This window comes from Canis lupus, chromosome 37 (assembly GCF_048164855.1).
Source record: "Canis lupus baileyi chromosome 37, mCanLup2.hap1, whole genome shotgun sequence".
Classification (NCBI taxonomy): Eukaryota; Metazoa; Chordata; class Mammalia; order Carnivora; family Canidae; genus Canis; species Canis lupus.
Window position 1 is genome coordinate 20,174,403 of NC_132874.1, and position 26,476 is coordinate 20,200,878.

The window sequence follows — 26,476 nt, forward strand, 5'->3', positions numbered from 1 at the left end:
AGCTGACCACAGGCCCTTGAGGAAACAGCTCATCTCTCTTGCTCGATGCTGAATCCCCTACAGTAACTGGCAATATCCCTGGCCCAGAGAGGTGTCCAAAAAACCTATAGTTTATTGTAGTCTGTTGACTGACAAGCGTGGGTAAAGGTGTGACCAGCTCAGGTTCCTGAGCATTCTACCTGGTAGAAATTGACTAGAGACCAAATGGGAGTTCCGGTGAGGCTCTATTGGGGCTTATGCTCAAGCACAAGGGAGACATCACTGAGCAATGGTCCTTCTGGCTGGCTCCCAGAACAAAGGTTGGGAAAGTTTTTAAAGGGACTCAAGTGGAAAAGAAGTGATGTTTAAGCATGTAGAGGTAGAGATTTCTTGGTACCTGTGCACCTAAAAGTCATGTTTCTTTGCGTCACATGGCTCGTTACTACTGTGTTAAATCTCCACCTCTGGGCATGGTTGTGAGCATAACGAGAGAGAAAGTTGGTGAAAGGTCAGTACTGGGGTCCACCTCGGTGCAGACCTGGTTTGGTTTCATTTTTGCCAGTCTTCCTAGTGGAGCACTTCCTTCAGGTAAGCATCCCACTTCTGCATTCTTGCAGGAAGAGTTCCTCAAGAGGCACAGAGTTTCAGTTATCAATGAACTCTGGGCTTTGCATTCAGGGTTGAGGGGACCCAAGCCAGCCCCTGCTGGGTCTCAGAGGCACCCCACCAGAAGGGATGGTGTCCACCAAGTATAGGCTAGCTGCCTCACTCTATTGTCTCCTGTTCATTCTACTTTAAAACTGTTGGAAGGTGCCTTCTTGCCTATGTCACCACTCAGAGGATAGATAGATTTGGATAGCTGCAATCAATTGTCTTCCAGGAGAAGCAGGAGTCCAACTCCACAGGGACCTTGGAACATGTAGATCTAAAGGGAAATTTTGACTAACAGAGAGAGAGTGGCTTGACAAAAGTGTTAAATTTTAGCTTAGACATTGAATTTGACTTAAAACAAAAATAAAAACAAAAACTTTCATTCAAGTCCCAGATGTATAACTTACCAGCTCTGTGATTATGAACACATCCCTTCAACTTGTCAAGCCTCAGTTTCTTTATTTGTGTTCAGAAGTATTGCAGAGGGTTGTTTTGAGACTTAAATAGCAGTTGTGAAAGTGCTTTGTATGGTATAAGTTACTAGCAACTAGAAGGTATTAATATTGCCCAATAAATCCACAACTGCGTTTTTTATAATCAATCCCATTTTAAAGAGTAACAGAAGATACAATTGCCTTTTTAGTTGAAGACATTTTGAGGGCAGGATGCCTGGGTGGTACAGTTGTCTGTCTGACTGTGTCTGACTCTTGGTTTCAGCTCAGGTCTTGTCTGACTCTTGGTTTCAGCTCAGGTCGTGATCTCAGGGTGGTGAGATGGAGCACCGTGTTGGGCCCCTAGCTCAGTGTGGAGTCTGCTTGAGATTCTCTCTCCCACTCTTTCTGCCCCTCTGCCACCCTCTCTCTCTAAAATAAATAAATCTTAAAAAAAAATTTGCAGGCAAATGTTAAAAATCAAAATAATTTCAAATTTCTATATCTTAACTCTAGGCTGTTCAATGCTATGACACCATTATCCCCATACATAAATATATATATATACACATATGTATAATACATGCTTTATGTATGTATAAACATATATGCTTATGTATGCAAATAAATGCACATATATCATAGAATTCCTACATAATAAAAAGATTATATCCATATGGAAATTAAAATATGTGCAGTAATAATAAATTACATATATGCATATATATAGACACACATAGAGAGATCTTAGTACCATGGAAAACTATGTAAATTAATGCTCTCACGGGACAAAAGACTTGAAAGAAATCATGCCACGTTAGTCTCAAGTTGATTTAATTAGCTTGATTATGTTCATTTATGACATACTTTTTCTTTTCCTGTAGCACCATCTCCCTCTCAAAATGAGATGTTGCCTGAAGTTTCCAAGTTTATATGGTTGAAAGCAATGCAGGCGAGGAGGGACGAAGTTGGCAAAAGTGGGTCATGGTATTGAGTAGATTTATCACCATTCGTGGATACCAAGCGTCTGTGCTGATATTTCCAAACTCGACCTCCAGAAGCTATATGGTGCCCTCAGATTTATATATCCTCAGATTAGGGACTGGCAGTTGTTGCCAAGGTATGCATAATGGGTTCCCAGGTTTGGAGGTATAGGACTCCCCTGTGCTGCCCTCAGTACTCTCTTCATGATTAAAACAAGTTTGAGCTGATGGACATAAAAACCATGGGATAAGTGGTCCAAAGAAAGTGGGAGAGGGGGGATGGGAAGAAACCCTGTGGGTTAGAATGTAAATGGGCAGTTGGTTAGCATTTTGGGGAAGGGATTGGGCACATATTATTTACCTAAGGACTACTATGTATGAGTGAAGCAATTTAGGAAACACAAATCATTATTTACCCTTGCAGCTATTTGGAGCTTCCTTTTATGTGGCCCTCTGATTTGGAAACTCAACTTTAAATGAGTGGCTGACTGTTCAAGGCAAGAAACAAAGTAAAACCAGCTCTTCATATATAATTTACCGAAAGCCCTTACTTCCCATTTTTTTGTCAGCAACCCATATTGCTTTCATCGATCAGATAGTCTACTAACGTTAATTCATTAATTAATCAACACATATTTTGAATATATTGTATAATGCAGATTAGGTCCACATGAAAGACATTTGTCATGGGAGTGAAAAAGAAAGTCTATGAAATTTGGAAGTCTATGAAATTATTGAAACAGTCTTGTTGACTAAATTCCAAAAGACTAGCTTTTAATACACTTCCCCTGTCTGGACTGTGTGCCTTAAAGGTGACATTTCTTATTCATCACACAGTCCACTAATAGAAGATGTTAGATAAATACTTGTTGGACTAATGTGTTGCAGTTATCTATTGCTTTGTAATGAACAACCATCCCAAATCTTAGTGGAAATAACAGCCACTTTGTTTAATTGCTCAGAATTTTATGATTTTGGCAGAGCTCAACAGAGTAGCTTGTCTCTGTTCCATGTGGCATCAACTAGAATGGCTTGCCTGGGGCCAGAGGATGCATTCTCAAGATGGCTCACTCATGCAGGTGGTGAAGTGTCAGGGACAGGTGAAGGCTGACCTGTTAGGACACTGGACAGCTAGGTTCTTCTTTCTTATCCACATCATCTCAGAGCCTCTATCTCTCCATGTGGCCTCTCCAAATGATCCCTCCACATGGTAGTGGAACTGCATAAATGTGTAGATAGATGATAGATAGAGATATATAGATACAAACTGTTTTATTTAAGTTAAAAATAAGTTGTGGACACAAACAAAAAAAATAACTTGTGGAAAATATTTTTGGTGGATCATGATATACATCCATACAGAACAGCTAATATTTCAGATGCTAATTTCACAACTTATCTTACCACTGTGATCGCAGAAATGCACTAACAAGAAACACATTCGAAGGAAGGACTCCACGCCCCGCTGCAAGCCTCCCTGCAGAAGTTGCCGAGTGAGCACCAAAGAAAAGAGAACTTGTCCCCTTCTTTGGCTGTCTCTTGGCACCCACATATATGATTATGCAATAGCCTTTGGCCTGCTTTGGAAATTCATTAATCATTATCCAGAAGTTCTGCTGCGGGGAAGACCCTGCAGAACATCATGTCCTCTCCACTTGCAGCCTGTCTTTACTTGAAGGTCCTCTTCCAATTTCCAAGTTTCAGTGTTTATCCTGTTTTTGCTCCCCTTCAGAAGAGTCTTGCTTGCTTAGTTCTCATGCTTTATCTCATCAGCAAGAAGATGTGTTACCACCACAGGGAACAGTAGAGCTGTGGGCATAGTGACTGCCATTGACTGGGGTGCCCCTGTGGGCTGGCAACCACAGGCCCTATTAGAAGAGTTTGATGAGATGGCCAGGTGGATCTGTCTCTATACCAACTTGGATGCCAGCTTCCAAAGAGAGCTGGGGACCACACCAAAGCTAGTCCATTCACTCGGTGTGCTCGATCCAAAATCCTTCTCTCATTTATCACATGGTCCACCAACACTACGTATTATATAAATACTTGTGGGACTAAAATGTCTCAGTTATCTATTGCTATGTAACAAACATGCCCTCCCCTGACAGCTTCCTTGTGTTGGAAAATTTTTCATTTATTTCAGTTAGAAATAGACTCACTTGTATCCTTGCATGCACAATGGCAACTTGCCAATTATCAGTCTCCTGAAACTCCTGAAGAACATCTGGACTGAAAACTGCTTCGATAAATGCTTATTATGGCCTCTTCTCAAATATCTGAAATTTGGTTAAGTAGTCACTTCCCTGATAATGAGAAAGTATAGATGATATCAATTATGAGGAAAAACTAAAATATTCGGGGCACTCGGGTGGCTCAGTGGTTGAGCGTCTGACTTCAGCTCAGGTAGTGATCCTGGGGTCCTGGGATAGAGTCCCACATCAGGCTCCCTGCAGGGACCCTGCTTCTCTCTGCCTATGTCTCTGCCTCTTCCTCTATGTCTCTCATGAATAAATAAATAAAATATATTTTTTTAAAAAGTTAAAATAGCATGGATGGGATGGGTTTGTTCAGGTCATATCTGCCACCATTGGTAATGTGTTGGCTGCATGCCAGGGGCAGCACAGTGTTTTACATGTACCCTCTCTTTGACCTTCATAACCCATAAGGCAAACACTATTATGATTACAGTCTACAGGTAAGGAAACTGAGGTACAGATATATTAAGGAAGTAATTTGCCCAAGGTCATATGTATAGCAGGCGAGGAAGCCTTGATTCTAGTTCCAGCTGCCATATTACACTTGGGGACACTTGCGAGATTCCTGCTGAACTTCAGCACACAAGCATGCACACGTGCACACACAGCTAGTTGATGCTCTGGCGATTTTAATGCAGCAAGTGTTGTTTGTAGTGCCTCCCCATTATCCCTGGGCTGGTGGTGGTTTTCCATTGCCACTATTCTTTTAATCAATATATTTGCAACAAATTTGTGGAATTACTATTGGGTTTCACTTCTGCTGGTCATCTTGTTCATATGCATTGTTATATTTCCATTTTAATTGCTATTTTTTTTCATAATACTTTGTTGTCACTCAATGCTTTTCCTCCTAAAAGGCGAGGTAAGCAGGATAAGTGGATGTGCCATCTCTTGCTTTGCTTCTGTGGTCAGTAAAGTCTGGGCACCACCAGAGTAAGGAAAGGAATCCCAAAAACCAAGCAGGTCTTGCCATGTGTCCATGCTATATGCTGGTGAGGCTGGTCATAGCTTCGTAAGGGCATCTCTCCCTGACTCTGGATGTCTCTAATTAATCAACATTTTATAAAATCTCCCTTCAAGTTTGAAAGCCTTCATCTGTAAGAGATTTAGTTCTAGGTAACTTTTGTCATATTTTATAAAGTCTTTTAAAGGGTAAAAATGTCTTGGAGTCTTCTTAAATCTAGCCAGAACTCAGGAGACTCTAGGAGGCCAATGGAGAGTGCTTCCTGAAACTAAACCCACCTCTAAGAGTCCACATAGCTGAGCCATCCCTTCAGCTGTTCCTCCCTGTCCTTGCACACACACACACACAGATGGATAAACTCTCACAAATACAGTCAGACACATGCACTCACAAAGTCAATACACTCACATACAGGCACACTCAGACACATTCCTACTCACACAGACACACACTCACAAATATCCTTACACACACACAGACACACACACACAATTATTTAATAGGTATAGAGTTTCAGTTTTGCAAGATGAAGAAATTCTGAAGGTTGGTTGTACAACACTGTCAATATACTGAACACTATTGAACTGCACACTTAAGAATGGTTAAGATAGTAAATTCTATGTTATGTATATTTTACCAAAATTAAAAATAACAATAAAAATAAAGACAGAGATATTCACTGTAAGCTCACAAGTGCATTAGTTAGTTTTTGCATTCCTCCATTTGTCCTTCTGGAGGATCCTGCCATGAGGAGATGGAACCCAGCAATCTGCTGTTCCTGGGAAGGTAGATTAAGGATGATAGCAGAACGCTGGCAAGGGAGGGTCATGCCTAGGGGAACCAAAGCAACGAGAAGCATCTGCCATCTGGAACTGTCACTAGTGTGGATTTACATCTCTCCTAAAAGAAGAGGGAAAAGAGCGGTTGGAGGAACAGTCCTTTCTCAGAACCCAAGCCCTGTTGCAGAGGCAGCTGTGATGGTGTTTTATAAATTCCTTCTTGTGGCTTTAAATGTCATTGTCAGACTTCATAAAGACTCCCCTGAGGCTTCAATAAGACATGAATGGATGAAGAGGGCCACTCTCCTTTACCGACTGCTCACTGCCCCGACTGGAACATGATTATAAACTTTCTGCCCAGCCTCCCTCTCCAGCCCCACCTCTACTGGAGTGGAAAGTTCCCCCCCAATTCCTAAGGCTCAAGGTCACTGGAGGAGAAAGGCTTCTCCATGAGATGGACTTTGATCTTTTATGTTGGAGGGTTTGACATCTCTGTAGGAGGCCAGTTGTTATTTATATCCATTCCCTGTGCAACTACAACTATAACCAACAAAACCCAGGTCCTGTTTCTACTGGAAAAATACCCAGCAGGGTCCAGATGTATTTGTTTGTTTGTTTATTTGTTTGTTTTCAGACATGATGGTTTGCATGTAAATCAAATAGAGTTTGCTGGAAAAGTCATCCCCTGAGCAAATACAGTCTGCTTCTGGGTATTGCCAAGTAAGACAGAGATGGTAGTTTATGTAGAGAGAAGAGTGTCTATACCCCAGAAATGAAAACTCAGACTGAACCAATCAAAGTAAGATAATTTGGAATCCTTCCTCCCATGTACCTTCTGTTCATCTATAGTTCCTAAAGGTTTGCTACATATTTCTAATGGCAGTCAGGAACCCTAAGTGACGAGTGTAGACATTCTTGCCCTGGCCCATGAATAGGCAATGAGAGGTTGATTACAGCTCTGTTTCAATCAACAGGACATTGGGATCACGGTCCCTTCAGTTATAGGAAAGTGAGAAAGTATGCCAGGGCTTATGCATGCCTATAGAATGCACGCCTCTTCAGAGATCCCATCCTCAGCCAGTGAGGTCAGGGAAAGTGTGTGTGGGGGCAGGGGGACCTACCCCTTGGAGTTTCTCCTTGCTTCAGGCCATTGCTATGGCCTCAACAGCAATGTCTGGAAGGGCAAGTGAGGGACTGGCCTCACTGGAGCTCTTTGCCCTGAGATCTACTCCTCACTTTGTCCTTGCTTTACTCTGTTTTGAGTGTGGGTGGGGGCTAGAGGAGTGAGAAACTGGGGAGGTATGGAGAAAGGAGTCAACACAGTTCCACAGGAGCTGACACAGCTCCACAGGACAGCTCCACAGGAGCTGACACCGCTCTCCTTAGAAAGGCTTCTCTGCATGGATGGACCTTGGCTGGCATCTGGGAACTTGGACTTCAGGAGTTCCACTATTCCCTAACCAACAAGCATGACTTTCTGTGCCTGCACTGTTTGTACAATGAGGTTTATGCTGAGCACCTGCTTTGCTTCTTCAAGTCTGGAATTTGGTACATGCTCAGCAGAGTGCCTGTGCAACCAGCCTCCAATAACAACCCTGGGCACCGGGTCTCTAATGAGCTTCTCTGGTAGACAACATTTCACATGTGTTGTCACATTCGTAGCTGGGGATGTAAGCATGTGTCTGACTCCACTGGGAAGGGACTCTTGGAAGTTAGCTCCTGGCTTTCTTTGGACTTCACTCCCTGTACCTTTTCCTTTGTGGATTTTATTTTTATCTCCTCACTGTAATAAATCACAGCTGTGAGGATGATGGCCTGGTGAATCATCAAACCCAGGGATGATCTTGGGACCCCCTCTCGACACAGGTGTGGTGATGCCAGCTTTGTGGACTATGTTGCCCTGACTCCTCTATCAACTAATTTTCACTAAACAGAGCAAATGAGAGACAATGGAGGGAGAGTGGGAAGTGGAGGAAGAGATGAAGGGTCATTCTTCCCTCCATGCTGACCTCAGATTAACAGTGTTTCTGGTGATGACCAAATCTCAATAAGGTCTAGTCCCTGCCACATGATCCCAACACTTGTGTTGTGATACTACCACTCCTCCTTGCTGTTGCTAAATGTTGAGTTGACTTGCTTTCCCCTCTTTGGCTTCTGGTCTCTTCTATTACCTGTGTAACCAATCCCCTGTGTTCAATTCCCCCTTTAAAAAATACCTGAGGTGGTTTTTGTTTTCTCAGCTGGACCCCACATGCAGCATTAAGGTATTCCTTAAATACCTATACTGTGTCACCTCCATGCCAGACAAGAAACATTCAGAAACAAAAGACCCCACAGAGTTCAGAGTCTATTCATCCAGCTGTTTCTACAGCAATCACATTTTTCTGGCATAGCTCAAGTTTCCTCATCTGGCCAGAAAACTTCATTCTGATTTCTAAGCATCAGTGAGGAGGAGAGACTCTGTAACATGGCTGGGCTTCAGCCACATGCTAGGGCTTGGTGCCCTCAAACATTCTCTTATTGACACTAATTGTTAGGCACAAGGAAAGCCATTATGTTTGTAATGCTTCTGGGTCAGTGGTTTGGGGAGGTTAGAGAACTAAACAATACATGTGTATAGCCACACAACGATGAGGGAGTCTCAGGCCAAAAGTGACACTGAGATGGTAGGTGTGAGGATAACAAGCCTGTCCTGAATGCACAACATGGCCAGGAATCTTAGGGATCCTGGTAGCTGTGCCACCTAAACTGGAGAGTGCAGAGCTGCCCTGCTTTTCCCCAGACCCACATGGACAAGGGAGTCTCTAAGAATCCTGAGGACTCAGGTTTGATTTTTGCCAGGAGAACCAAGAGAGTAGAATGATCTCCCTCTGGCACTCAGCAAAGAATGTGAAAAGGATGGACTTTGAGTAATTGAATGGTCAGCAGACTCTCCCAGGGGAACTCCAGTTAGAGTCTCTACCCTCATGCAGTCTAGTGGGAGCACAGACAAGGAAACAGTCGCTGCATTGTATGAGGAGCACCAGGACAAGGCCAGCTCCCCCCAGGGCATTTGTGCAGTTTAGGCTGAGATCTGGAGAGTCAAGAAGAAATAGTCTTAAGGTAAGAAGAGTAAAAGGAGAGGAATATGTTTCTGGCAGCAGTACAAGTGGTACAAGCAGTGAAATCACTGGGGCTTGAGCATAGTGCAGGGGTGGGGCAGGACGTGAGTAGAGTGGGGGTCCTGGCCAGCACGCCACAGAGAGCAAAATAAATGGGGTTGGAGGGCAAAGTAGGACTGGCATTGCAGAGACCCAGTCAACTGAGGTTTGGGATTTATCTTAAGAGCAAAGGGAAGTGGTGATAAAAGAGCTTGTGTAATGAATTTGATTTCAGATTTGAGCCCCTCAAAGCTCTGTCTCACTGCAGTATGGAGAATGGATTGGAGGAGTAAGATTGGAAGGGGTAGGTGGTTCTGGGGATTTTGACAACAGAGGATGATGTGGTGGTCTGAGCCTCCACAGTGGGAGTGGGAGTGGATGGGTAGATTCAAGAGATTTTTAAGAGGAAGAATAGAAAGTATTTGTTGAGGGATTGGATTTGGGGATGGGGGAGGTGGAAAGAAGGAAGTGTTGAGAACAACACCACATGTCTGGCTTAGCAACAGAATGCAGGGTGGTGGCATTCACTGAGACAGGGAGCTTCTGAGATGGACCAGGTTCTCAGGGGAAATTACACATCTCATTTTAGACATGATGAGTGTGAGTTATCACTGGGACATGCCAAGTGAAGATGGTTGGGAGGCAGTTAAATTGGGGAATCTGAGGTTCTAGAAAAGATCATGGCTAAAGACCTAGATTTGGGATGTGTCAGGATACAGATGGGAAATGAGAACGATGGGAATGATGAGCTTATCCAAAGGGGCAGCACTAGAGGAAACCCTCAAGGGTGTAATGCCCAGAATCCAGGGGGAAAGACCTGAGTGGGCAAGTCCAATGTCTCCAAAGATTGAGTAAATGAGAACAAAATCCTGTCCTTTGGATTTAGAATAGACCATTGGTGACCTTGAGCTAGTTTTAATAGAACCATGGGGGCAGATGCCAGATCGCAGAAGCTTGCAATGAAGAGGAGAGTGGCAAGGGATAGCTGGGGGCATGTGGGCCAAGGGAAGGTTTAAACAAGCCTTGAAGAGACTTGCCTTGAAGTTGTGTCAACAATGGTAGGAAGCAGCTGCCGGTGTGGGAGCTTGAAGATAGAGGAAAAAGAATGGATATGCAGTAGGGCAAGGCCCTGGAGAAGCAGCTTACATGGATCACAGGCAAAAAGGCAGAGCCCTGTGCTCTTGGCCAAGGACAAGGGGGTGGCTGGAATCCTTTCCCACTTTGGTAAGAGAAAGAAAAAGGGGAAAGATGAGTAAGTTTGCAGGCAAGTTCATAGATTGGTAGCAAAAAATTTTGGAGAATTGCTAACCAATGGCGTCTTTTTTTTTTTTTTCTCTCTCTCTCTCTATGAAATTAGATCAAGGGGCAAGGTCAGAAATTTGAAGACAGTAAAGAAGGTTAAAAATAGTCATGTCTGAAAATAGAAGTATTTAGAGATACAGAGACTCAGAAAATATATATTTCTTTTCTATTTCTTCAGTCATTTAAAGATAAATCAAGATGGTTTTCAGAAAAAAACAAAGTGTTATTTTCTAATTTTGTGACACTCAAAGTTATTTACTCATCTTCCCCAGGGCTGGGCCTCCCCTCCTGTGGGAAGTCTTGCATTTAGGTGGTAGCTGAGGCTCCCATGGATGTTTCAAGAAGGCAGACCATGCCTCTCAGCCTTATTTGCACAAGAAGGACACGTTGCTCTTGCTTGATGCGTAGTCACAGCTGTCTGTGACCTGTCTGCCAGAGGGCAAACTCATCCTTCAGCCAGGCAGCCTATCTCAGAATCCCCAGAGCAGGGACCTTGCTGCATGGAGAAGACCCTTCCAGCCCTCGGAGGGAAGGGAGGGGGCAGGTCTGGAGGCACTGGAGAGAGCCCAGAACTGGAGGTGGGGATGGGGAGGGGAAGCAGGGTGGGAGTCAGGGGGGTGCAGTGGGAGGAGGGGCTCAGGCCAGAATAACACAGCAGGATGGAAGAAGAATGTAGAAAGTCCTAGAAGCTGCTCCGTTTGCTCCAGCTGTCAAGAAGGGGGAGGAGAAAACCCTGTGGGGACCGGGGGGAGGAGGTTGGGGCTGTTGGGAAGTTATTTAAGAGCCAACTTTCTTGTTTTTCCTGCGTCCTTTTGAGGAAGTGCCCCTGAGCCACACGGAGCCAGCCTGCACTAGGGCACCTCTGGCGGGGAGCGCAGGTAAGCAGCTGCCCCTCCTGCCTCCTCCCTCCTGCCTCCTGCCTCCTGCTTCCAGCCTGGCCTCACCGCAGACCTGCCCGGGAGCTAGGAGCCCAGGGCCCTCTGCCCCAGTGCCCCTGTGCCAGCCTTGTCCAGAGATCCCTCAGGTGGCTGCTGGGGGTCTAGGGGGCAGGGCGCAGAGGCACCCCCACTTGTCCCCTGCCCTTCCTGGTCCCCATCTCTGTTCCTACCCAGTCCCACTCCAGCCCAGCAGGGGACTTCTCAAGTACTCCTCCAAGCTTCCCTGAAGGCCAGAAGAGGGGAATGAGGGACTTGGGATGCTTTCCCAGGGGAGCAGACTGGGGAGGGCTGAGACAAAAAGTTAGAGAGAGAGAGAGAGAGAGAGAGCCAGGTAAGAACACTTGCTTGGCTTGGCTCTCCATCCCTATGTGTCCTTCCAGTGCAAGAGCTGAACTTGAGCACTTGCCCCACCCCCACCCCAAAACCTGTGGAGAAGGGGGTGCTTTTGCCCTCTTGCACTCACTCAGCAGGTCTGCATAGGCTCCTCTTACCTGGTAAGCACTGGGGCTCCCCAACTCTCTGCTCTCTGGGTTCTCTCTCCCAGCAGGCTACTGCTTCACTCTGTTCTCCCCCAAACCCGCCCCTCCCTCAGTGATTCTAAGCCCACCCTGGTTATTTTCCTCCAGAGGACTGTTTTTTCATGCTCTCCCTCCATCATTAACCCTTTCTCCCTGTGCCCTCAGCTCACTAGAGACTTTGTGTAAATATGCCTGCAGGTATTTATGGAAACCTATTCAGACTTTATACTTCCAAACATCGCTGTCTCCTTCCCAGACCAAATACCTTAGAAAGTGGTTCATTTGTCTCCAGCTATGTTGCCTTTGCTCAACATGTTTCTAGAACAGCCTACTCTGGTTGCCTCTATAGTGAAGGCTCTTCATGTTTTGAGGGTGTGCTCAATTTTTGAAAAGAGCCAAATAACCAAGAGTCATGGCTGGGTGATCCAGGTGATCAAGATGAAAGCTCCATTTGGGCCAGAAACAAGGGCTCCCTTTATTTGGTCAGTTGGTCAACAAGTACTGATTGGGGCCTGACAGTGGGGTGTGTGGTGTTTGAGCTGGCTCCTTGCCTGTACAAACTCCAGAGGATGGGGAAGCAGGCTAGGAGCAAAGGCAGAGTTAGCACCAGGTACATTTAAAGAAAGGCTATTTATAGCCTTATTTAAAATTGCAATGTACCCTCTTCACCCACCCAGACTCCATCTGCCTTCTTCTGCTCTGTGTGGTCTTGGCTCCAAAGCACTGGCCACCCTCTTACACCCTTTTCTGTTTACTTCTGGAAAGTGTGTGCTCCACCCTAAACCTCACTGGGCTGGGAGCTCTCTAGGTCAACAATCCTCTGTTTTAGTCTCTGATGTAACCCAGATGCCCAGATAGCAGCCTGGCACATAGTAGGCCCTCATTAAATCTTGATTGCATTAACTTGCAAACATGAATGCTTTGGAGGATGCCATTTATCTGGACATGGTTGGATGACTTTATTCTTAAAAGTGCCTTAGGGCTTCATAGGTCTGTAAGAAATGGACATAGGTACAGGCATACAACAATAAACCTTCCTTACAAAGATGTTGCCTGTAGGGTTAATGAGGGAATAAAAAACCCAACAACCCTACTTTCTAAAATCTTTTACATTTCCCATTTCTTCCCATAAGCCCCTTTTCTTCTGCTTTCCATATGTTTTGACAAATAAGAAGTCTCCCTGAGATCCTTGGGGAAGGATACTCCATCATTAGACTAATCCTTACAGCCACTTCTCAAGTTTTATTTATGTGAAACTCAAAATGTGTTGCTCCAGTGCTATCCCACACAGATATGTCTGTTTCTCTATTTTTGAATCCTTGTCTCAACTGTAACTTGCCTCCCATTCCTTTTCTGTGTCTCCCTTTTGCCCCCATAAAGGAGCTTGTGAAGCTGAGAATGTCGGAGACCTCTGGGCCTGCATTTGGAGGCAGGAGAGCCCTGCCCCGCAACGCATCCAATGCGGCAGAGGATGACCTCCCCACTGTGGAGCTGCAGGGGGGGCCGGTGCCCCGAGGAGTCAACCTGCAAGGTACAGGCACCACCACCTGCTCCTCGCTGCAGGTGCTGGCTGGGTCAGCACCCTTTGTCTCCACTAGGCTCCCACAAAAGAGGCTCTCCTGCCAGTGTCTGGTATTAAAGAAAAGACTCCCAAGCCTTCTTTTGAGTGGTAAAAGGCCCAAAGATCCAGATTCTTGTCCCAGTTCTGCCACTTAATAGCTTTGTGATCCCAGGGAAGTCACTTTGTCTTTCTACCTCTTAGCTGTTTCCTCTATAAAACAAGGGCATTGGCTCAGTGGATGCCTCTTCCAGTGCTCCTGTTCTGTTTTTAAAAATATTCTCTAGCTAGAAATTTCCACTTCTAAAATATTGTGGCTGTTTTGATTGTCTGGCTTGTGCCTCCTTTCTTCTCCCTCCTCCCTCATCTCTCCATTGCTGTGAATTTCAGAGCTGGCGAAGATGCCAGACTCTGACAGTAATGGAGATGGAAGCCCTCTATTTCTCTCTGGTGCAGCCTGGTGAGCAGGTGAGGTAAGCTGCTTCCCCTGCTCGCGCCTGCGCTGATCCCCAGGGACCTGCTCTGGGAGTAGCAGCCAGCAGCTGACCTCCACTCAGCCCTGTCAGCTGTGATGGGGCCCAGGTGCCAACAATGGCTTTGGTGACACAGACACCATTCCCTTGAGCCACGACAGGGACATTCAGACTCCTGTCCCTGAATGGCATTTCGCATGGAGCACTTTTTGTCATAGCCCTCATGCACCAAGCCCACTTTTGCTCCTGAGAGTGCTGTGTGCTAAGTTTCGCTGGGAAGTAAACACCCACTTGCTGGGGTAGATGCCCAGGATCACCCCATGGTGTGTGGTTAATCCACTTCGTCAGAAAGAGACCAGCAGTTGAAAGCAAAAGGAAAGAATAATGCTGATTATTAACAAGTCCAGCAAATCAGAGAACTGCTCGCACCTTGTGAACAGGTTTGATTGTGTTATTACCCAATTGTGAAAACAGAGAGATATCTAGTATCTAGTACCATTTATTAAGGTACCACCCAAATTTGGAGGGGGGAGCTCACAGAAGGGTGTCTTCAGTTGGGTAGAAGGGTCCAGACATAATTGTGAACCTGTAGTTCTGAGCTCTCTCTCCTAGGGAGGTGCTGCATTTTCTCCAACTCCCCCATTAGAGCCACAGAACTGAATTAAAAAGACCTTGCTAATCAACTCATCTAAATCTCCATGTTATCAGGTTGGGAAACTGAGACCAAAGCTAATAGTTGATGTTCACTCCTTCACTGCCAAGCTTGGGTTTGTGTTTTTCCTTTTTTTTTTCTTTCTAAGAATGCAAATAAAATTGGAAAGCATGCAGACATCAAATTATCAAGCAATTATAAGCAAGTTATTATACCTTGGTGTATTCAGTTTTTAAAAATTATTTATTTATTTGACACAGTGGGAGACAGGGAGAGATAGAGAGAGTATGTGTGCACAAGCAGAGGGAGCAGCAGAAGGAGAGGGAGAAACCAGCTCCCCACTGAGCAGGGAGCCCGACATGGGGCTCGACCCCAGGACTCTGGGATCACGACCTGAACCGAAGGCAGACGTTCAACCAACTGAGCTACCCAGGTGCCCCTGTATTGTTTTTTAGCAAAATTCCCTTCTGGCAGAGAAGATTCTGAGCCCTGGGGAATGGGGGCCAAGGTACTGGAAGAAGTGGGCAGGAAGAGAAAGGGGTATAGGATCAGTGAGGAGAAATGTGAACAGAGGCAGTGAGATGTAGCAAAGAGCCCCCTGGTCCAGGACTCAGAAGACCCAGGTTCTTGTTCCACATTTGTCACTCAGGTTGCCACCCATTAGAGCCTCAGTTTCTCCATCAGGAAAGTGGAAACAACATCTACTTCTCAGTTGCCATAATTATCAAATGACTAGTGCCTGTGAGACCCTGATCTATAGGATGTGACTAACAAATGCTCATTGATTCAGAATGTGCAAGTTGTCATTACCTACAAGGTTAGGAGCCCACTCTAGTGAACACTTGTTTCTAAGGGGAACATGTAACTGCCTGCAGGGCCTGTATATCTGAGATCTGAACAAAATGTGGCTATTACATCAAAACTACCAGAGAACTTAAGTAGGTAGATTGATTTAAAAAAAAAAATATCTGGGATTACTGTGTTCTGTCTGTTTATTTTTGGAGGCACGGGTGGGGAATTATTTTGAAAAATCAGTCATCATTTGCTTGGCAATCATCTGTGTCCATGGCCCAAGTGGCAGTCTGGGTTACCTATTATGGCCCTGGTGGAGGAATGGGAGTGTCCAATGACTATTTGTAGAATGATTGAATAGTCAATCACTTGAGAATTGAATGACTCATCAGGCCTAGAGTCATTATAATCTTAATATTAATTATTAATAGCAGATTCCAGGTTTCACAAACATGCATGCCGTTTAATCTGTCTCCCACAAGTGAGCTAAGGGCTATGCACCATGAGGATAGGGTCTCTACCCTGGGAGCATAGTAGGAAATCCTAGATGAGTAGAACAGAGGAAAAATACCGGCATACGAGCCATCTGATCAAGGAAGAACATCTCCTACTTATTCTTTACACTTCACATTTCTCTTTAGTTGTGCCAAAGGCAGGTTTTCTGACACAAAATACATCAATTTCTCCGGAGTCATCCCCTGCTAGGGCTGTCACGTGTGTCTAAGCTGCTGTCTTCTTGCAATTTATGCAATGACCCCTAGAGGGATCCAAGAGGCTTGGAGCTCCCTAAGCCCCCGAGGACAGCTTTGTCTCACACAGCCCTAAGTCAAACTCTCCTCATTTGTTTCAATGGAAGCTTTTTCCAAAAGTGTTCCTTCAGCAAGCTGCTCCTGCCAAACTGAGAAGGCAGAGAGGCCAGAAGAGGAAAGGGGAGAAATGGCAGTTTTTTCACTTAGTCCTGTGGCAGTCATATAGTACACACCAAGTGTATACCCTGAATTCACAAGCTTTTGTGAATATTTGGTTAGGAACAACTTTAGCCTAAATTTAAAATGTATAAACTCACTTAAGGTTCTTCCCATTCAGCAGCATGATATTTAAAAAAATTGAAATATTTGAGGTGACAATGAAACCCCAGGGATGGGACCAACCAGCCAGTGGTGATGTTTGACATCCTCATATGTTTTTAGGACATTAAGGACCCACTTATGAATTTAGGTGTAGCCGACTAAAGTATGTGAAAATCTCCTCAGATGACTGGATTTGCATCTCTTCCTAATAGACTGTTCTGCATGTTTGGGGGTTGTTTCTGGAACTATCTCTACAGCTTTTCTGGTCTCAAAGGTTATTTTAGCAGAATGTGTAATGTTCTGGAAGATAGCCTTATATTCTTGGTCTGGTTTGACTCTGTATTATTAACCATAGGTGGTCATTGCAGTGGTGACTATAATCCTTATTTGGCAGATCTAATGTGATGAATTCAAACTGGAAAGCAAGTCTGGATCTCTAAAATATCAAATGCAAATAATAATAAAATAAAATATCAAATGCATTCAAGTCTTTCAGGCTAATGGAGTCCTCTGCCTTTCTGAGCATCTCCTCCTTCCCACCCTTCCCTGTCAAAACCAAATCAACTAATTAAGTAGTTAACTATCAATTTCTCTTTTGTGCAGAGTAGACCTTTCTGTATTGAGGGTTTTTAAAGGAATTAGAGGGATGCCTGGGTGGCTCAGTGGTTGAGCGTCTGCCTTCAGCCCAGGGCATTATCCCAGGGTTCTGGGATCAAGTCCCTCATTGGGCTCCCCGTGAAGCCTGCTTCTCCCTCTGCTTGTCTCTGTGTGTCTCTCATGAATAAATAAAATCTTAAAAAAATAAATAAAGGAATTAGAAAGGCATCTACTATATGATGAAGAAATTATGTTGTATAAAACCAATTCATTCTTTCATTCTGTTTGTGTAAAAGCATTTAACGATTATACATATGTGTCAGGGACTATGCTAAGTTCTCTCTGGAGATGCAAAGATGAGCAAGCCAATCCCTGGCCTCAAGCGGTTCTCCATCTAATAGATGAAATAGACACAGAAATATCATTGTAATTCAGTGCTACAAATACTGTCACAGAAATTAGGCCAATTACTGTAAAAGAACAGAGAAAAGAATGACATGGCAAGGCAGGTTTCCATCCCTGAAGAAGATGCCAGTCTCGCTTCTTATTCTAGCATGTCACATGTCATCAAAGGGTGAGGAAGGCTTTGTGATGAAAGGCCATTTGAGTTGAGTCCTAGAGGATGAGTAGGAGTATTCCAGTGCATGAGAAGAGCATTTCTAGCAGAGGGAATAGTACATATCAAGTAATGTGGACAAGGAGGGGATGAGCCTGGGAAAAGTAAGCAGGGACCTGTTATAATAAGTACACTGAGACCTTACTTTTCCTCTTTCAGATAAAGGAAGATTTACAAAGGAATCTAAATAGCAAAATGACATAATCAGATTTATGTTTCAAGAAGGTAATTCCAATGGTGAGGAGCAAATGGAGAGAAGGAAATACATTTTAAGGCTGTTGAGATACTTCTGGTGAGAGGAGAAGTAGGCAAGGCAGATTTCCATCCCTGAAGAAGATGCCAGTCTCGCTTCTTATTCTAGCTTCCTGTGAGCAGCCGAGCATTTCTTATACATTTTACAGTACAGGACATTTGAATAGCAACAGTTAAAAAAAAAACAACAAACTGCTTAAGAATGTTTTTAATCAATCTAATTAATAATATTTTAAAATTTGGGGTATCCAAAAGAAATATGAGAGAAGAACTTTTATCCTGTTGTTTCAACAATAAACAGACCTACTTCCTTATGGACAGTATTTATTCCTACAGTTTGGTAATAATGTTACCAAAGATTGCATGGAGATTTCAATTCACTCGGGAATTCCTAGCATATAAACCTTAACATTTAACTTATTTCAAGATTCCATCCGTGACAGGTATAATCATTCTCAGAAGAATATTTTTACGAACTAAGGAGAAAATAATCTACTTTTTTTTATATTAGGGAAAGGGTAGGAGGACAGAGAGGCAGCTGGCTCATGAGGAGAGATTTTTTTTTAACAGTCCATTTTCTGATGTGTTTGGAATTAGGCTAAATTGTGTTAGGTAGACTTTTTGAAAGTTGTCACTTTGAAAGAGCAAGTTGCCAACTTCCCAGTTACAATATCTCCCTCAAAAAAAAAAAAAAAAAAGGTAGCTTAGCAATGAGTAGCTCCATTTTGCCAGGAACTGGGCTTGGACTGGGAGAAGCAAATTCATTTCCTGTTTGTGTCAGATGGAGCTTGGATGATGAGAAGGCTCTTTCAATCTAAGCTATGTCTTGTTAATCCAATAAAAAAAAAGCAGAAATCAATATGCCAGCTTAATAAATATTTACTGAGTGTTTACTGCATGAAGAGGTACAACACTAAGCAAAATGGGCAATAGAAAGAACTGTGATATTTTTATACCCTTGCTCATATTTTATGACCAACATCTGTAGAGCCCTTGCTATTACTAGATATGTAAACACCAAATACAAAGCTGGATCTGTGGGTGACTGTCCATGAGCAATGAAAGAAATATTTAATCAGTGGTTTTGAGACCTCATTTTATTCCTTAGTACTTACCCCCTAGCAAATCTGGAGAGTTATCAGATTATACGAGGAGAGGCCAATGGAGCTATCATTTCTTTCTCCCACTAAAGGATAAAGAAAAAACAAAAAACAAAACAAAAAACAAACAAAAAAAAAAAACAAAAGGATAAAGCACCCTGCCTGTTACCCTTCCATATGTCTTATCCTCTTGACTACAGTCTAGAACATTAGTTCTTCAAGTCTCAGTGTTGCTTTTAATCTTCTGTGTTTTGGTCAAGGTTTTATTTTATTTATTTTTTAAAAGATTTTATTTATTCATGAGAGACACGAAGAGAGAGGCAGAGACATAGGCAGAGGGAGAAGCAGGCTCCCTGCAGGGAGCCCAATGTGGGACTCGATCCCAGGACCCAGGGATCATGACCTGAGCCAAAGACAGATGCTCAACCACTGAGCCACCCAGGTGCCCCTTATTTTATTTTATTTTATTTTATTTTATTTTATTTTATTTTATTTTATTTTTTAAGAATTTATTTATTTAGAGAGAGCACAAGCAGGAGGAGGCACAGAGAGAGAGGGAGAACCTCAAGCAGACTTCACACTGACTGTAGAGCCCAATATGGGGTTTGATCTCACAACCCTGAGATCATGACCTAGGCTGAAATCAAGAGTCAGACTGAGCCACCCAGGCATCCTTCAAGTTTATTTTTTTCAAATGTTTTCCTTGGTTTAAATTCTTTTAATATGGACTTTTATTTTAAGAGATTACACAAGGAAATTTTACTTATCATTGCCTTAGATTTTCCCCACATTGGGTACCAGTGTAATTTTCCGTGATATATATTTTTTCTTTTTTCCTGAAGGCACTGACCTGTTGGAGAAATATTGCAGTAGAGAGTGAAAAGATCACTTAGGAAAAAAATAACATATAAAAAAACTCCATACTTAGAAGGAAGTGTTATCAAAATTATAGCATTGTAGAATGCCTTTTTTAAAAACAAATTCTTAATGTATATGTTAATTTGTGTTTTTTATATATTATCATTATGCTATATGTAATAATATTATTTAATATATATTTATTTGACAAATATGAATATATTATATATGTGTTTTCACTATGAAACCATAGATTTTTTTTGGCTTAGGTTTTATGTATTCAAAAGAATTTATTAGTACTCTTGCTTACCTTTTGTTATAAGCAATATATGAGTTATGCACTATCAAAGCATGGCATTTTTATTCCAGTCTGAAATAAAAGTGCTGGCCTGGAGGCCTCATGTTATAAAAACCCAGATCATTGTCTTCAACACTGTACAATATACAATATGCTATGTGTAGTCTTGAAATGGATATACATTAAGAATGAAATTGTCTAATAAATGACATTTAAAGACTTGTATGGTTAATCCTATGATAAATAGAATATCCACCTTATGATGCATAACCAACTCCAAGCTCAAATTCAGGCACTACATTTGTTTAAAGTGAAAAGTGGCATACTTGCTGTGGCTTCTTTTCACATTGTCCTGGGTACAGTGATGATGAGGTCTTATCCTCAAAGAGCTTATAGTCCCACAGATAAAATTACCTATATTAACATAATACAAAGTGCCTAATTATAATAAATTTTTATTTAAAAAAGAAAAGCATATTCTGGAAATGAAGAGGAGAAAATTATTTCATCCACCTGTAAAAATGTAAGAAAAGAAAAGCAAGTCTGTCTTCTCCAAATACAAGGGATGCAGCATTTTCTTTCTTTCTTTTTCTTTCTTTTATTTTAAAGAGAAAGAGAGCAAGCATGAACTAGCAGGAGTGGGAGCTTGTCAGAGGGAGAGGGAAGAGAGAATCTCAGGCAGGCTCCATGCTGACTGTGGAGGTCAAGGTGGGACTCAATCTCATGACCTTAGAGCTGACCTGAGCCAAAATCAAAAGTCAAACCCCTAACTGAGTGAGCCAACCAGGTGCCCCAGGAAGGCAGCATTCTCTCATTTAATCCCAACACCACCACCATTTTGCAGAAGATAAAACTGAGACACAAGAAGTTTGTATAACTTGTCTAAAGTCACTGCAATAGTAAGTGCCAGGGCTGGGATGTGAGTCCAAAGAGTCTGGCTCCAAAATCCATACTCTTATCCACTATGCTATTCTCTTCTCTTAATAATAACAATGCTAATATAATAAAAATAATTTGTAAGAATTTACTAGGTGCCAGACACCATGCTAATGCACTTTACATACATTTTTAAAAATCTAATCCTTACACTAACCCTATAAGGCAAGCGTTTCATTGTCTTTTTAAAGATAGGGAAACTGACGAGAGATTAAATAACTTCTCTGAGGTTGCACAATTAGTAAATTGTGAAGCATCTCCTGGAGCATATTCTGCAAAACATTGATCTCCACAAAAATTAGTTCCTGTGGTCATTTAAGTTCAGAAAACATAGTACCTGTAGGAGATTTACAGTCTACATGTATACAAGTCTCCCCAAAATCCTGCAAGAATCCTAACTGACTTCGGTTAATCCAGCCTTTTCCAAACTGGTTTAACCATGGAACTCTTATTCTTTCAGTGCATATCAACATCCCACCAAAGTAGCACAGTGTTACACTACTTTGAGGATAGACTGACTTTAGCCAGACTCACTCAACATTAACCAGGTTCACTGGAAAGGTTCATGGAACTAGAAAGCCAAGAGTTTCCATTTGCAATAAGGAGAAAACAAATGAATCCCAGATACTAAAAAATACTTGAATTTCTCCTTCCAGCTTTATTTTTCCTGTTGGCAAAGCTGCTTGGGAAGCCAAGGCATAAAACTAATATACTCATTTTCAGGGGCACATTACCATGGGAGTGAAGGTGGGATGAGATGAGGCAAATCCTGGCAGTGCTCCAGGACCGGTGCATTCATTACCCACAGGCAGATTAGACACCCCATCCCTCACCTGGAATGCTACAGCAGCCTCTTAGCTGAACTTTGTGCCTCCAACACTGCCACCATCCATTCCTTTTCTTATTCTGGCACCACAAGCAGTTGAAATATATATAGTTTACTATTTCAGATTTTTCATGGGATCCCCAATGCAGTTAAAATCCAGATTTCTTAACACAGTCTCCTGCCTACTCCTCCTTTGTGGTGCCACTACTACACTCCAGCCAACCAACCATCTTTTAATCTCTTAAGTAAACCACACATTCTCTTGCCTAAGTCTTTACTCCTCTCTCCCTGAAGCATCCTTCCCCGGCTCTTTTTTCTACCTGGATAACTTGTTCATCTTTCTAACCATTGCTTGTATAACTCATTTCCTCCAAAAAGCTTCCTTAATTCCACTCCCTCAATCTGAGTTACAGGCTCTTTACATTTCCCAGATACCCTCCTTCACCCAATACCCTATACTGCTTTATCATAATACTTATGGGTCTATGTCATAACTATCTGTTCACTTTTTACTATCACCACTGTACATTTATCTAGCTTGTATTTATTAGGCGGTGACCTAATCAACATTTATATTCATGCCTTGAATGTCAACATTAAACAACACACATAAAATTCCTGAAGGACAGGAAGTTGAAGAGAATATTAAATATATTGAATATATGTTTAGTGTCTAAAATTATATTAAGAGCTTGGAACAATTAACCAAATTCAATAAGATGAAATTTAATATGAATACATGTAAAGCCTTAAAATTGAGCTACAAAGAAGAAAACCTTTGCATACATATGGCTAGCTTCTAGGAGTCTGGATTGAATCATACTGCACTGCTGGTAGAAGTGACATCAGAATGTATTTTTAAGGGTTTGTTGTTTTTTTTACTCTATCAGATGCTTAATGTAAATCAATAATAAGATAAAACCATTCAAAATGCTAATGATACCTTTGACTGAAATAATAGAAATATACTATTTGTTTTGAAAGATGTAGCATCCTCTGTTTTTTCATTGGAAAAACCACAACTAGAATAATACACTTAATTATAGGAAAAATGCAAGAGAGAAATTTATAAAATGGAATACATTCTGGAACATAATAGAGGGTTAAAATTCTGGAAAAGAACAGTTGAGGAAATGGAGGATGTTTTAGTCAAGGGGATAGAGGCCTTTCTATACCTAAGGAGTGCCAGATGAAATGAATAGAATGTAGTCTATATTTATCCAGAAGTCAGAATCAGGATACATGATTAGAAAAATTAAAAGGAAGCAGATGTCAGTTCATCTTAAGAGGGCTTTTCAAATAATTAAAATTGTTTAAAAATGGACTGTTTGCCTTGTGAGATAGTGGGTTTCCTGTTCAGATAAAGACAAAAAGTCTAAGCATTTGGGCTTTCAAGATGTTTCTTGCAGTACATGGCAGGTCTACCAGATGGTCTAGAAAGTGCTTTTGCCCTCAGAGATTCTGTGAGGCTATAATATCAGTGCATTCCTTCCATTGGTGCTGATGAATGGAGACCTGATTAAACCCATTTCTGAGGATTCTGTTTTTAGACATTTAAGCAAAACAAAAACACATTGTTGAAAGGCACAGTGCTAAAAGGACCAGATGAGTTGATTACTAACGTCCCTTTTGACTAAGACATTTATGAATCTCCAATTCTTTCTGAAGCTGGCTTAACAGTGGGGATTGTGACCTTAATAAGGCCAGAGAACTTAGGGGAAAGGCAGCTTGGAAGAGAGAGGTCTAGAGAATTAAACCTCTTCCACCCACAGCATAGTGGAAGGAAAGTGCCCTTTAGGGGACCATGTTCAAGGTTCTGCTATGGGGTAAAAATAAAACTGTATCTTGCATTTTCTGAGAGCTATAATGTTGCAGTCAGAATAGCCCACTGAGCACCCCACCATGTGAAATATAAAATGGCTCCATCAGAGTTTTAATTAAGCTAGCCACAAGGAAGCCTATGGCCCCACTATGTGCCAAGCATAGTGCCAGAGCTGTTGTCTTGTTATGTCATTGAATCTTTGTAGAAATTCTCAAAGTAATAGTATCCTCATTTGAAAGGTGAGAAAACTCAGCTTCCATGAGGCAATATGCCTTATCTATGTAATTAAGAGACCTGAGATTCAAACTCAGGATTACCTGGACTTTGAATTAACCAAGAGTGTTTCAGGAACTTCTAGACTTTAGAACTAGAGAGTATCTTAATGAGCCTAACTTTTTGGTTTCGCCTATGAGACAAAAATGAGGCCAGAGGGGACCAAGTGTCCTGCACAGGATTCCTGTATAAACACAAAGAAAGGCCTTGGAATCTTTCAGGGTGATGCCTCAGCACGAGTACAGGTTGAGGGGTTGTGCTCTGTGTGCACTGTAGTCACAGCTGTGATGGCAAATCATGCAGCAGACAGAAATCAGGGTAGGAAGAAGGCTAATGTACCCCCACCTGCCTCTCTCCTTAATTCCTCTTTAGAACTCCAAATTTGCATGCAGAAATCTTATCTAGACTAGATCTTTCAAACTACAGTGTAGGTGGGTAGAGTTACCTCCATATTCAGCGATCATTTGCAGAGGAATGCAAGAAAGGTAGGAGGGGATCTAACCTTTATCCAGTGCTATCATGTCTCAAATAAATGTATAAATGACATTTATCCTCCCAATTTTAAAAGCCGTATAGATTTTTGCACTAGACAAGGGTTTGACTTCCAGATTGGTCATTTAGTAGCTAGGGAAATGTGAAGCTTGTTTCTGCATGTTCAAAGTGGAAACAGTTATATCTCAATAAAATGTCAGTATCCGGTCTTCACACCTCTTCTTTTGGTTCCTGACTTTGAGGAACCAGATCTACTTTTAGAATTAAAGAGGAAGGGTATTTGACCTCCTGAAGTAAGAGGAGAGCTTTGTATTAAAGGTCAACTTTGGACCTTTAGAACATCTCTTTGTCAGATTTAATTCTTTCCTTTTTAAAGATAGGAAAGTTGAAGTGGCTGTTCCCTAGTTAGTGAAATAATGAGTTGCTAGTCATGATGGTAAGCACCTGACATATTGAAAGCCAGCATGAGCTTGGGAATGTGAAGACTTGAACTCTGGCCCTAGTTTCTCTGTACCTAGACCTATATGACTGGCATCATCAGCACTGCTCTGTCTATCCCAAGTGAGTACCCTGTAGTATGAAGTAAGATCAGGGAGGGAAAAGTCTTTAAAATCCTCTTTGAAGACAAGAATGTCATGACAGACTGACTCTTAAATCTATCAACCCCCTGTAAGGAGTTTTATCCAACAGACTTTGTTACCTCAATACTTGAGGAATCAGGAAAAACAATCTTGTTTTTTGTTTTTGCGGTTATATCAAAGTTACTCAGTGATGTTCCCCAATTGTTTTCTTTGTGTGTAGACTATCTTCATGTTACAAATATTCACCTGTTCAAGGAGAGATGGGACACCAATAAAGTGGACCACCACACTGACAAGTATGAAAACAACAAGTTGATTGTACGTAGGGGACAGTCTTTCTTCATCCAGATCGACTTCAATCGTCCATATGACCCCAGAAGGGATCTCTTCAGAGTGGAATATGTCATTGGTGAGTGCCACATGCAAGCCATGTTGTGATAGTCCATCTGTGTCATCACGTCATGATAGTCATGATACCATGGGATACAGATGTAATTGTGATGATACCCTGTACCAGGGATACAGATGTAATTGTGTTACTTCCTAGAATTACACTTTGACAATTGGCTGGACCTGGGACTACATCCAGCTCCAGGACCACTCTATGCTCTATAATGGGTCTATATAATGCAAAACATCAATAATTTGGGCCTAGCCAGGAGGTAAAAATCTTGTATAGTAAAAGTGAGTATAATTGGTACAAAACGTTAGTTAATTATTTTTTCCCAAATGGTTTTGGCATCCTCTAGTGTGGCTTTTAATTTATCAACTCTCCTCTCATGATTTCATTGGTCTTATGTGCTAAAACTATTTTCAGTTCTCAGTATACAATCTGTATATAAGCATTTCCCAAACTTTGTTCTGCTCTAATCTACTCTCATGCGATGGCTTATGAGAAAGATAGTCAAGTAAAGTTCACTAAACATTTTGTACTCTAATCTCCTTTTGTAGATTGACAATACATATTAGCTTACAGTTCTGGGAAGTAACATTTAACTCTGTTCAGTTGGGTGTTTCTCAAATTAATTTGATCCTGGAACCCTTTAAATTATAGCGATTAACATTTGACACATTTTAGTAAATATTTGCCTAGAAATTTACAAATATAGCAAGTAAACACATGTACACACACACAAAAACAAAGGTGGCTTAATATTAGAAAAGCTATCTGTATATTTGTATGTATAAAAAAAGTAAGAAAAAATCAGGCAATCAAATCAATAGTCACTGAAAGGAACATGACTAAATTCAGCAGCTTGTTTTTTTTTTTAAGACTTTAAATAAAACAAAAGTAAAAGAAGTCTCCTCAATTATACTAAAGATTACTTACCCCAGGGCAG

The 26,476-nt window shown here is 42.0% G+C and overlaps 1 protein-coding gene across 2 annotated transcripts in view; it reads left to right on the forward strand.

The window, feature by feature from the left end:
• The first annotated feature begins 9,032 nt into the window (after positions 1-9,032).
• The window catches only part of F13A1 (coagulation factor XIII A chain), a 168,559-nt gene continuing 151,115 nt past the window's right edge, over positions 9,033-26,476 (forward strand). The window contains exons 1-4 of one of the 2 annotated variants that reach the window (XM_072814118.1): positions 9,033-9,144; positions 11,302-11,362; positions 13,321-13,471; positions 25,357-25,545. In XM_072814118.1, the coding sequence (XP_072670219.1) occupies positions 13,339-13,471; positions 25,357-25,545 (322 nt within the window). In that variant the 5' untranslated portion in view covers positions 9,033-9,144; positions 11,302-11,362; positions 13,321-13,338. Of the gene's footprint in view, positions 9,145-10,987; positions 11,063-11,301; positions 11,363-13,320; positions 13,472-25,356; positions 25,546-26,476 lie in introns of those variants that run through there. The other variant, XM_072814119.1, reaches the window with a different exon arrangement.